Consider the following 13,598-nt stretch of genomic DNA (forward strand, 5'->3'; position numbering starts at 1 on the left):
TGGCACACACAGGAGGGTCCTCCATACCCTTTTCCACTTCACACCACAAAATGACAGAGGTTCATGTCCACACGTTAAGTTTTCAAAGAAAGCTGCCTTGATTTTATCTGAATTTATAGCATACAGCTTTTAATCTCTCACTATCACTGATTTCTTCTCACTGCTGCTGTAGATGCTGATGATTTGATGCCCAATTTAGCTCCCGGCCACAGATTTGTCTCACATTTAAACCAAAGACTGCTTTGTACAGCCTAACCAAGCCCTAAAAATGTGGCTTTAAAAAGAGTTTATTGTTGAAGCTTTTCCCCTCCCAACTGCAAAAACCCCCAGATTGAAGCAGTATTTTGTCTGGGGAGCCCAGTTTGAGGATTACAGTTGTGTGTGTGTGTGTGTAACAGAAAGAGAGAGCTGTAGTCTGAAGGAATGAACACAGATCTAAAATTTAAGCACAGAATGTGTCATTGTTTTAATTTCAGTGGAGAGAGAGAGCTGCATCCAAGTGAGGAAATAAAGCGAGGTCGGTGATGATGTCATTTGTCCTGTCAAACAAGGAGGTGAAGCTGATTACGTTTTAGGCTACATAAACGCCCATGGGACACGCCGAGATAGAAGACTTTTTCTCGAAACAATGCGGAGAGGGAGAAGAGTGATCAGTGCTATCAAGCCAGCAGTTAAGTTCTCATGAGCAAAGCCACAGAGACCAGAAGGATGACATGTGTGAAAGAGGTTCAAACTAATCACTCTCCCATGAGGAAGAGGAGCGTGAGAGGAGCTGCAGTAAAGCCAAAGCATAAGGGAAGGGTTTGACATCAACAAGCCAAAACAGCTGCCCCCTTCTCCCGCACAGCAAGGGAGGGAGAGAGAGAGAGACAGGGAAGACTGGAGGGTCTGTAAGTGTAGAGCACAAGACATTTGAGGGTCTGTAAGCTGGAGAGAAGGAGTTATTAGCAAGTGGAAACGGTGGAGGGGGGCGGGAGGGAAGAGAGAGGCGGTGAGTGTATGCTTGTATGTTTTCAGAGTGAAGATAGTCAGAGAGCAAGGGGCGCAGGGGGAGTGTAAGGGGATGCGGGTTGAAGGGTAGGTTCTTGGTGACAGAGGGAGAAAGAGCGGTTGTAAGAAGAGAAGTCAGGGGGTGGAAAGTTATCTGGGGTGGGTTTCGAGGCAGGGTAAGCCGTCAGAGGCGAAGAACAGAGGTGTGAGGAGTCGCTGAGAAGGACGGAGGAACATGCTGGAGAACAAGAAGAGAGAAAACATGAAGTGCTGAAAGGGGTGGAAGAGAAGAGGAAATCACTCGCGAGGAGCTGAGGAAATTTAAAGATTAGAGGTGCAAGAGGCGTGTTTGCTGCAAGAATGGGGTGCATTCACAGTACGAGCACTGTGGGGATACAAAAGCACGCACATGACACAGAAACTGGAGGAATCCCTGTGAAGGCAGACCCTGAGGTACCTCCTGAAATCCTTCAGCTTGCTGAGGTAAGTGAGTAACCATCAACACGCTGGTTGTGCACAGTTCCATCCTCAAACGTGTGCAGTTTGAAGATAAACACAAAGTAAAATCACAGGTCATTAGAGATCAGCTGTTAAAGTCAGTTTGAAACACTCTAGCTCTCACTTTACATCCACAGCACCCGCTCGATCTGCTTTGCCATTTGACTCAGCAGCAGAGGCTGAACTTATACACTCATCACATGCTTGATAACAACCAAAGGAATCCAAAGAATTGCCACTGCGTTTCCAAATTAGACGAGGCCTGGACTCCAGAGCTGCTCTGTCTCTCTTATGAAATATTCCAGCAGCACATCATAAACAGAAGTGTGCATACCGAAGGGATCAAAGTGTTTGGCATGTTCCTTTTAGACCTCTCTCAGAAGCTTGTGAGCTAAGAAAGCTAATAAACTGTAAACTAAAACCACAGTCATCAACAGTGAACCAAGAAAAAAGGGGGGTATGCAGAGCAGCGGAAGGGAGGATTCATGCGATCGCTGTTAAATGATGTTCCTCGGGTATCAAAGGTTCAGGAGGAAGTGGTATAAGTTACTGTCTGGTTTTGACCCACCGCCTGCCTGTCTGCAGCCTCTATTTAGGAACATCTATGGATTTAGGTGCAAGCTACACTTCCACATGCATGAAGCCTCCTGGTATGCGCACTGGAATATGTGTGTTCTCACATGTTAGAGTAAATCATATTGTGGCATGCTCTGTGTCAGTGTTAGAAGAGAGCAAAAGAACAAAAAAGGTAAATAGGAAATGAAAAAAGTTGTGCATCTTTAATAAAACACACAGTGAAATGAAGCTGAAAGCTCAGACATCTGTGTGACGAGTGTGTAGTTTCTCTCTGATATTGGAGATATTGCTGGAACAAAAACATTAGATCATTTGCGGCTTCATATCCCTTGCTTGTGTTTTCCTGTGTGTGTGTGTGTGTGTGTGTGTGTGTGTGTGTGTGTGTGTGTGTCAGAGCATGCCAAATTATGATGACATAGTCCCAGCTGAATGGGCGGACTCGTATGAAGTGGAGAAGAATGAAGTGTGTGAATCTGTACATGCAACCAACAGTGCAGGAGTTTGGGTTTTTTTTGGTTTTGGTGGGGGGGTGGGGGGGGGGGGGGGGGGAAGAGTTTTTTCCTCTCTTTCACACAAATGAAAATCTGAACTAATTCTTGTTCCTATTTTGAGCATTTTCATAGCTTTTAGAGGCGACAGCCCCCTACTCCTGCAGGTTATAAATACCCAGCCAGAACTTGAGCACACTCCTGGCTCGCCACCTGCTCCCGTCCCTTCCTGGGCAGATTGTATGTCTGTGTGTGAGTGCGTGTGAGAGTTTTGTGACTCCTGGTCTCCAGCATGTCATCACTTGTGAGGTGCCGCTGAAAAAAGAAATGAGGCATTTAGTGCCAAGGAGGTGTGCGTGCGTGTGTCACTGTACTCTGTATTTATTTACAGTGTGCGTGCGTGCGTGCGTGCGTGCATGCATGCAGGCGTGTGTGCGTATGTGGTTGCAGCTGTATATTTTTGCCAATGTGAGGCAGTGGTACAGTGTATATTTCAGATAACTAAAGCTTTGTATTGAGGCACATGACAGAAAACTCTCACGACACAAAGCGGCATTACAGCTTCATTTTAAAAAGCCAGGGTAAAAAAAACAAAGCCCTAATAAATGCAGTTCAGTCCCTTTCTTCATCCACACGTTAGATGTGGAAGTCCTTCGGGCTCTTTGGTCAGTGGAGATGCCTGGAGAATGACACAGACTTTGGCTGCGAAAAACAAATGGGGTGGGGTTCTAATGCTGCAATGCAATACTGCAACACTGCTGATAGCCACAGGAGCCTCTGGAGACTGAATGTCCGTGCAAACAGAGATCCTTCTTACTGGTATCACTGCATATAAAGGGGGTTGGGCATAATCTAACAAACACCTGTGCAGCACAGCGTAGCATATATTCAGTCCTAGTGTTGAAAAAACTCAGTAAAATTCATTAGAAAGCTCAAATTATTCAAACTTTTAAAGCATTCAAAGCATTTAGCAAATCGTGCCAAAAAGTTTGTGTTTACTGTCTGAGTCAAATTAAAATGACAAAGCATTTGTCAGCATCACCTCAGCTTTGAACTGTACTGCTTTTATGACAAATGCCTCGACAGTTGTTTGTGCAGTTCCAGTTTAAACTAAACTTTGGCTTTCTTGTTGTGCTCCAGTTATTTGACAGCGTTGTCCTTCTTGTCGCCCTGATCTTTTGAGCGTGGTGTTAAAAATGCTTTCCCGATGTGTAATTTTCTGTCCCTCTGTATGGAACAAAATCCTTTTGTATAGTTATATTCAGAAACACTCTGAACCAGACCCATAGTGATGGGCTGCTTGAACAAAATCCAAACAATGTGCAGCAAGAGTTAAGCAGAAGCGAGCTTTGCCATCATGGGAAAAATTTAAAGATCGAATGACTTTTAGACGAGCAAACAACAACGACGGTGTTGTTGTAACAACTGAACTTCAAAGTTGAAAAGACATGTTCAGTTCACATGAAAATGTTGTTTTTAGTACAAGTTTAAATCCGTACATTTCAGTTTCATGATGATAGCATCTCTCCAAAGCTGTTTAACTTGGCTCACCTTACTTAATGTTGTTAAGTAAGCTGGAATAGGTGGAAAGGACTGTTCTTTATCCTGAGTTAATTGACAGATAACTACCACTAAATGTGCTCTCTGCTCACATACCAAAAGTACTTTATAAAGGTTATTATTTAACTAGACTGTTCCCTAAGATTCTGATTAAAATGTCAGATGAATAATGAATGGCTTAAAACGTGTGTGTCAGCTGATTGAGGGATCATTCAGATATTTTAGGAATCGGTGTCTCAGGAAAGCCGTGAGGACCCCACACACCCATGCCCTCACCTCTGTGAACTACTGCCATCTGTCGCACCCACACAACCAGGCTGAACAATAGCTTCCCCCCAGAGCTGTGGCTGCTCGGAACCAGGCCAAGAACGAATAAAGACTGGAAATATCCTTCCAATGTAACACACTGTATTGCTGATCCATCAACTATTTAATTTCACACTAGATGTTGTGGCACATGCCACTTTACTCATCCTGCTGAACTGGTGCACAGTATTATTGTGCTACCGTGTAGTTATTGGATACTTTTATAGCTTTAACTTAATCTTCTAAACTTTTGTAAGAGCTTCAAACCAAATTTCACTGCACTGCATAATATAAGTACAGCAGTAACAAGAATGTGTTCGCTGGAACAAAAGCAGTACATCCAAACTAATTACATCACCATGATGAAAAAAAATATACAGCTGTCTATGCTTTTCAAATAAGTTTAACAGTGAAAACGTCCTCAGTTGGAAAATGTGCTGCACTGCCACAGTGTGTCCACTGGGTAGCAGCCTTGACCCATTCTGATATTTCAGGTTCAACTTTCTGACTTACTGGCAACAACAGATGGAAAGTGCCACGGTTATAGCGTGGAACTGATATGCTGCTTTAATGCCATATCTCTATAATAAAAATGTAAAAAGCTACATTTGAGTGATTTTTCTTCAGTGGCAAAGATTTGCAACATTAAAAATCTTTGTCATTTATTTGACCCGCGGCAAAAACAAAGGAAAAATTGATGCAGTGTTTGTTAGTCACGTGCCATCTAACTGTGACTTCATTGCAAGTGTTGTTTACTTCACTGCTATTAGAGTTTGTACTGTCCCCATATGTCATACAAAATAATTCCAAGGTATGTATTACACATATTACATTGCTTTTATGCCGCTGAATGATTTTTGTCTTTATCCTTTCCTGTAATTTATTTCCATAATTATTCAGTTTGCTTTACGTTGAGTGATGATTGCAGCTTTTTTTGCAGTGTCGTAGCCGAGGGAACATTTCTGCAGGCGATCTCAGACCTGTGAAGTGACACATGCATTTGTGTGTACCGCATCTCTTTGGATTGCATTAGTCCAATTGATTCAATCTCCAATATTCACGGGTTACATAAGAACATTCAGAGTGTAAACGGCTGAGATGAGATGATGGTGATCCTCTCCCCTCATATGCCCTCAGCCCTCCCCCCCATATACTCCACACTACCACACACACAGACCCAGATGCATCACATTCACTGGATGTTACCGTTTATATGAGCACGTGTCGATAGTCAGATGACTCGGTACTCTGTTCTTTTGTTTATGAGATCAATGCGTACAGCATGATGGTAACGCGGTCCATCAGAGGCAACAGCCAAATTCATCTCAGAGGGCTTGGTGGCTAGATGGGTTACAAATATTAGGCAGCCTGAGAAAATGAGTGCAACAGTGATTTCATTATGGAAATCCTTTCTTTGGTGGATCTGTGTTAATCTACACTCCATACTGTATGAACAGTATGACTGGACAAAGTCAGTGGTTAGTTCTGGGGCCTCACAGCAAGAGGATCCTAGACTCAAGGACGGTTTGTTTGGAGTTTGCATGTTCTCGCAGTGTCGTATGGGATTCCTCTTGCAGTCCAAAGACATGCTTGGGGATTAGGTTGATTGAGGGATGACCCCCACAAAACCTGTATTGCATAAGTGGAAGAAAATTGACCACTGGATTTGAGATTCTAGCAACTTTTTTTTCTATAGTCATATATGCCCACTCTAATCCACCTACCCACCATCAAATAGCATGCTTAGCTCCCTCTGCTCACATTCATACTGTCAAGCAGGCAAGTAAAACTTTAGCACCTTTCAAAAGAAATATCACAAACTGCTTCACAACAAAAATGCTAAAACGTCAAAACAAAAGGTTACCCAATTAATGAGTTTTAATCAATAATCAATTTTTATCGATCAATTTTAGCTGCCTTTTAGAAGAGATCACTGGGTCCACAGCTCTCAGGCTCTCTCAGAAGGGTCGAGTTGTATGTTTGGAGGCCACAGTAGCCAATGCCCCTTCAGTTCTCAGCCTTGTATCCTGCACAGCCAGCAGGCCCAGCTTGCATGACCTCGGGGACAGGTTGGGCATGTATGGATGTAAAAGTTCACTGATGTATGCTGGTTTGTGTCAATGCAGAGCTCTAAAAGTCTAATCCACAATCATATAGTGGACCCAAAAGTTAATGGGGAGCCAGTGTAACTGAATTAGTAACAGTGTGACATGTGAGTACTTAAAAGACTTAGACAGAAGCCTCTGAACAACCTGCAGACGCTCCAAAGAAGCTTCCTTCAGACTAGTGAACAAAGTGAATTAATTACAATAATCGAGATGTGATAAAGGCATAAAAAACAATTATAACAGTAATATTCTAACCACCTCTTGGATGTAATCCCATGTTTAGCGAACAAACAGGAGAAGCCTTCGTCTAACGCTTAGTAAGACAGCAAATAAGTGTATTTTCAAGAAAAAAGTATTATTCTAAAGCTCCTGATTATTAACCGTAAGGTCATTTAAAATGAGATTAAAATAAATTGCAGTGCTTTAATTTGAGACTTAAACATTATTGCTTGGTAAACCTTTATTTTCAACTGAAATTGGATTCGAAACACTTGAGTTCAGTAAGCAAGTAAACGTCAAATTAAAGAGCATTTGGAATTTTTAATGAAGCAAGTCAGAAACTTTGCAGCTGTTATATGGTGTGCTGCAAAGCGCGGTGTCTGCAAATCAGCTGCGTTTACGTTCGCATTATAAGCAGCCGCACAAAAGCTGAAGGTGAGGCCGCATAAAACATTCAGTTGACATTTCTTGTCATTAAGGATTTAAACGGTGTACACTCCACTTGAGAGGCAAGGCTCCTTTATAAAACATTCCAGTTTAGCGACACTCACCGTTTAAGGCGGTGAGGGAAGCGAGGCCAGTCAATAATCATTTGTGAGAGGGACCAAACCGGCGTTCAACTTCCCGAGTTAAAGTCAAACCAAGGCGTCCAAAAAAATGTCTCAGCTGAGATGTGTTTATTTTAATTAGATACAGGCATTTAACATGAAGGGAAATTTCAGCATGTAGTGGTACTATGGGATGTTTGTTGTCCTCCACCTCTCCTACACATACCGCACTCTCACACCATCTCCTTCCTGATGTTTCCAGGCCCCTCCTCATCCTCTGCTCTAGGAAAAAAGTAATGGTTTAATTTGCTTCACATGCCGTCAAAAGGTTTTGCTTTGGGAGGGCGTTGCCATAACTCTGTATAAACATTGTCCCGCTTCTCGCTGGGACAGTTGAGTATGAGTTTATAAAAAGAAAAATCCATGGATTATGAGTCAGGGAGGTGAAATTATTAGAGTGCATATCTTCACCACAGCTGTGTGTGGATGTGCCTTAAAGACATTCAAATTAATCGTTGCTTTCAAATGATCATTTTTTTTTATTAGTGCTTACATGAAGAATAATGCAGCCAATCATCATTCCCACCATATTAAGCAAAATAATGTTTGTTTGTTTTCTGAGAGAGAGTGAACAGTCATACTAAGCCTGTTTATGTCAGATTTACTGTACCTTTGGCTTTGCGTAAAGAAGCTCAAACCCTGGGTTTACACAGCTGCCAGGACTGCCCAGTGTGGTACCACCTTGAAATGTTGACAGGAAACTGAGCCTGTCTTCAAAGAGGAGAAGCCCCAGCTACTTAAGCCAGACTAACAGGGAGACTAAATGTAAGTTAAATATTAGTCTTTTGTTTAGCTGAAAAAGATTTATCTTCAAAGTCAGTATGTATGCAGGCAACACAGTTCTTTGAGATGATGACAATGCATGTGTGTATTCATAATATTGGTCATAAATTAGTCAGGGAAATGGCCAATAGGAAAAAAGGTTAACCTGACAATGACGCTAGAGGTCAAACCAGGGGAACATGAGGATTCAGTTTTTAGTTGGTGAAAAGTTGGAGTAGAGGAGTTTACGGGACATCTCAGTGTTTTTGGTACTTTTTCCATGTTCCTGAACTGCCGGGGGAGGCCACTGCTTTTGGGAATTCCATCACCAAAAGAGGAGTAAGGCAGACTTTGGATACACTTGGGGATACGATGTGTAAAAGTAACATGCACAGGAATGCGAGAACCCATGTGAATGTTTTACTAGCAGGACTTTAATGTGACAATCATTGTTATTTGCTTCACCTGACAGTTGTGAAGTTGTGGTTGATCAGTATGGAGACACAGAGAAGCTTAAAACAGTGACCACGGTAAAATAATAAAAAAATTAAAACACGTTTATCCCCTGACAGAATCTGTTAGGTTCAATTCGTCTTGCCTGTGACCATACTGCACAGTCGACTGGGAACAGCAGCATGTAAAGCTTTTCATTTTTCAGTCTTAGCCCCCAGACTGAGACAGAATAAGGACAAGTTAAAAGACAAGACAACAGGATGCCTTCAAAGACAACATGATACGACAGCTGATATTAGTGGAGGAAGCTGAACGTACAGCAGGTAGGACACCAGTGCTCATGCTGGTGTATCACTAAACCAGCGCATATCTGTACTGACAGCAGCCACGCAGGGGATAGTGAACATCTAGTGCTTCAGATGGAAGAATGCTAAACTCAAATTGAGAAACTTGGTAAACCTAAGCAGGCCCACAATCTACTATTCATGTTATCACGAGGGGATCGATGGTTTCAAGCTGCTTTCATGCACACAGTTACCGCCTCACTAAATGAATGATTTCCACTGAGGAGGAGCCTTTATTTCGTCCTTTGTAACATTTCTATGTCTCGTGTGTGGTGATCAGATTTGATTGTCCTGTGTATCCGCAGCTCTCCAAGTCAGGGAACCATGCCTTCACACTGAAAACACTAAAGAGGAGACGAATGTGTGATGTGTGCAAGCACAACATTGACACCCCTGCGGCTTTCTGCAAGGGTGAGTCCACATCTCAGGGTGGTAGCAGATCTAGATGCAGGTCAGAGCAGCTCGCTGACTGTCGGAGTAAATTATTGCTTCTTTTTGCTTACAGAGTGCAAGGTTACAGTTCACAAGACATGTGAAGCCAAGGTGAGCTATACATTTTCTACCTGCATACCTTACCTCCTCCTGCCCAGAGCAAACTGTGCACCTTTTTCAAAGGTTTGTCAGGTACCGACGTTAATGTGATGTTAGTCTTAAGTGGAATAAGCCATGTGCATTGACCTAGATGTCTGGTTAAAGAAGGCCTGCCTCCAGAACTGCACTCATCCATGCAGTAACATGGATGAGAGGGTGAGCTCTCAAGCACCCGGAAAGTCTCCGTTGTTTTTCAAAGTGACTCTTAATAAAGTCTGTGGCTTTAGAGGTCATGACTGTATATATGATACATCATTACTCATCATTAGCACTGTGAAAATAGCTCTCGGGGTGATCAATTAGGGGCAACAGGGATCTGTGAGCTGTCAGTGGTCTGAATGCACAGTGAGGGATCAGTGAGGAGGAGCCTAGACGAGAAGTCTCAGGGGATAATGCACGTTGCAAACAAATGCCGTCTGTGTGTCCGTCTACAGATAAGTTGCTGTTTGTTATAAGAAAGCCAAATACGATTCTCAACTGGAAAACTGGAAGGCCCTTGTTTGCAAGCAGTCACTTTGTAGTGCTCTCTGAACAAACGCGCTCACAAAGCTCAGTGAAGCTAGTGCTCACAGCTTCAAACCACATGCTCTGCCGTAAGACAATCTGCATTTGTTGGTGATTAGAAAGGAAATTGCCCAGTAAACACTTTAAGCTCAGCTGAGCTTCACCACAGCGGCATATGTGCATTAGTAAGTCCTGGTTTTAAAAAAGCTGCTTATACACTTTGAGTAAGATGTCCCGACCTTTGCTTATAGAGTCCCCCAAAGAGTGGCCTGTTTCATTTAAACTGTGTGAGAGAAGCACTCTCTCCATCCACAGCTCATGTCAAGCCATTGGCAGCAGCAGCTTCTACTCTCATGTGACCCCACTCACATCACCTCAGTGTCACACGCCACTGAGTGAGTTCATGACCTTGCTGGAGCGGGACTGTTTTGTCTCACTCAGTATCCAGCAGCACAAGTCGTATACATGCACTCAAAAGCAGCACACCTGCCCTCTCTCAGCGCCACACAGAAGGACCTGTCATATATATTTCTCTGCTCTTCTCTTCACCAAGGTAACTCGCACACTCTAATGGTGTATGACACGCCTCTACCAGCTGTTGTGACTTAGTTGCGCGTATTAAAAGAGGATTATTATTTTTGTCATATGCATCCACCCTCCACCGGTCACCGGGGCAACAGCCAAAAACAATTCTCGGAGGCTGCAGGAGAGCGGGTGCCACGGTGAGTGGATATCGTCACGCAGGATGATGATCAGTCTGGATAGGAGAAGTCTGAGCGGGTAAATATAGAAAATAACGCGAGTGCCGCAGATGCCTGCGAGTGAGTGATCACAGGGGACGCAAATAAGTGAGAGGCAGCTGGGGAGGCAGTTTTTGTCTGTGTGAGAGTGCGTGTGATCAGTCCCATTTGGGGCTATTCATAAATAAAAAGGAACACTGGGTCAAGGCTTCAGACTGGTGTGCTTCATATACCAATACCCCCCCACCCCTCGTAGGTTTCTGCTGTTTGTCTTCTTGCTATAGAACATGTCATAGCACCACCTTCTTTTTCACTTCTTTCATTTCTTGCGTCTCACTGTCATCATCTCTTCTAACCTTTAATCTCTGTTAGATTGCTCCTTTTTCTGATGTTTTGCCGTCACAGTTAAAGCATCTCCCACCTTCTCTGTGTCATTTTTTTCTTATCTCCTTTTCAAATGTTTGATCCTTTCATCAGTGTGATACAGCAGTCACCACTACAGTTATAGTATGTTTTTTCCCCCCTATTTTTTATCCTTTGCGCATCGTCTTGTCTTTTCCCATCTCATCAAGTGTATGTCCCCGCTGCTATTTGTCCTCCTGCCTCTTGTCATCACTCTCCCTCGGGGCACCGGAGAGGTCACTGTACATCAGCACCCACTGTCTGCATGTGGCGTATTGATGTACGCGTGCGAGGGGAAGTGCTTGCATGGCTGATGTGCGTCGCTGCCTTCTGTGCATAAGGCACAGGCAAATCAGGAGGGGAAACGCTATGTTGCATGTGCTGCTGGCACTCTGCAAGTGTATGCAAGAGAGGGAGGGGGGGGGGCAAACTTAGTTGGTGAAGGAGAGTGAGCCGAGAGGGAGGTAGTGTATGACACTCTACACACAACGCTGCTCAGAGGCAGAGGGAAAGACTGAAGCTGCTTGTTGTGAGGTAAAAACACGCTCCGCTCTATATTGACTGACTACAGCTTTTTGCTTTAGTTCGCCTTCAGCTGCAGCATCAGTTTCAGCTTGTCTAGGTTTTTATTTTCTACCGAGTAACAGCCTTACCATCTTTCTACGGTGTTAGCTCAAACTGTGCGGCATGTGATTGTGCATATTATTCCATTAAAGCCGTAGCCAGAGAGCTCTTGCTTTGCCCAGAAAGAGGATTTTGTTTACTGTGATTAAGGAAAGTGCAGAAATTTAAGCAGAGATTCCTGCTGTGACCTACAAAAATACGCTGATTTTAATTATTTAAACTGGAGAATGGATTCATAAGACTTACTTTTTCATGAGACAGTCGAGCAGGTTAGTAGTTTATGGGAACTGGGCCTAATCTGTGTTTCATTCATTTATATATAATACATTTTGTGCAAGACTTGTTAAGGGTTTGATTGGATGTATTTGTGTGCATGTGTCTGCTACTGTGTCTGTGTATTTTTATTTGCTTGTACTTTATTGCTTTTAACTGTATCAATATTAATCCTGTAGATATGATGATGCAGGTTCCAGATTACCGTCTACTGCCTCAGTGCTGTGCTGTTTGTTATTGTGTGTATGCAAAGTCACCATTTAGGACCAAAGGACACCAGAGACAAAGGGACCCAGTCACCTGTCCTGACACCATCTGATGGATCCTAATGTCATGCAGTGAAATACAGATGGTTTTACACTGTCTGCTCATGCACACCAGCTGTTCTCCTAATGTTTTGTGCTGATATATGAAGTGACATAGGGTCATGAGTTTGAAATGATGTGAATTCAGATCAGTTTGCAAATGCTCAACAGATTATAGGCTGGATTTCCTTTTTTTCTTCTTCTTCGAGCAGATGCTGATTATTAGTCTAGTTCTTGACCAGCTGTCCTGGTTTTCTGAGTCTCTTCTCCTTTCCGTTGTCTTAAGCCACCCACTTTCTCCTGCACGTCTCACAGCTGGGGCACAAGGTAGACGAGAAGTCAACAGATGTTTAAAGTGGATGCCGTTTATTACAAAATCCCAACAGATTGTTTATCTTTGTAACTCGATTAGGGTGGTGGCTTATCACTGTCACTGTGCTGCTGCTGCTTTTTATAACCATGATGTACTTGTCCACAAATAATTATCAAGGTTAATTTAATTTTACTGCTTTACTCACCTTAGCAACAATAAAGCATCGGCGGGCACAAGGGTGCACACAGATGCACGCTCAAAGCGTTTATATTTTTTAATTTCCTGAGAGGCTAAGCCACACCGTAATGCTTTGTTTAATATTCCAGGAATTATACAGCTCCCATTTTCTTAACAGGGTCATAACAATGTTTTAAAAAAAATGGTGTCTGCTTAGATGATGTCACTGTATTGCGCAGGGGATGCAGATAGAAAGTTTTGATTCAGTTGCTGCTATTTTTCCAGTTGCTGAATGTCAAAAGGCATGCGGTGACAATGGGACCAGCTCCAAATGTATGTTAGTTATGAGGCAGCCACGTGACACATTCCTCAAAATCGACTGCCAGATCTCTTGAAAAAGAGACTTTGTGGGATGATTGACAGACAAATAGACAAAATGAGCCTGTAAGTGTTCTGGGGGACATTTAGTCTAAAATAAGGAGCTCTATTAAAATAGCTCTGAGAAATCTCTCTGCTCTGTGTCAGTGGTCAGGAGGCATGTTCAGCTGTTGACATCTCTCTCCTGGCCAGCGGTCAGTCTCTTTTACTGTCCCTGTTTGCCTCTCCTCTTTCCTCTTCCTGTCTTCCTTTTTTCCTATGTCTACTTTGTGTTCCCTCGACATTTGGTTTTTCACTTTGAGCCCTTATTGCTTTATCCCATGGGTCAGTTTTGTTAGTTAGTTGGTGCTGTGCTTTTGATGCGCGTGATGCTTATCGA

The 13,598-nt window shown here is 43.1% G+C and overlaps 1 protein-coding gene across 5 annotated transcripts in view; it reads left to right on the forward strand.

Annotated features, from left to right (window-relative positions):
• The first annotated feature begins 1,116 nt into the window (after nt 1–1,116).
• Nucleotides 1,117–13,598, forward strand: part of LOC147330238 (tensin-2-like) — a 30,661-nt gene continuing 18,179 nt past the window's right edge. Inside the window, exons 1-3 of one of the 5 annotated variants that reach the window (XM_086291878.1) lie at nt 1,117–1,473; nt 9,218–9,323; nt 9,418–9,455. In XM_086291878.1, coding sequence (XP_086148004.1) covers nt 1,351–1,473; nt 9,218–9,323; nt 9,418–9,455 — 267 coding nt within the window. In that variant the 5' untranslated portion in view covers nt 1,117–1,350. Of the gene's footprint in view, nt 1,474–9,217; nt 9,324–9,417; nt 9,456–11,601; nt 11,684–11,897; nt 12,043–13,598 lie in introns of those variants that run through there. The other 4 variants (XM_086291877.1, XM_086291879.1, XM_086291880.1 and 1 more) reach the window with 4 other exon arrangements.

The sequence above is a fragment of the Aulonocara sp. 'chitande type north' Nkhata Bay genome, linkage group LG5 (assembly GCF_057382095.1).
Source record: "Aulonocara sp. 'chitande type north' Nkhata Bay isolate Kocher_YH1m ecotype deep benthic linkage group LG5, A_spYH_male_GT1.1, whole genome shotgun sequence".
In the NCBI taxonomy this organism is placed as follows: domain Eukaryota; kingdom Metazoa; phylum Chordata; class Actinopteri; order Cichliformes; family Cichlidae; genus Aulonocara; species Aulonocara sp. 'chitande type north' Nkhata Bay.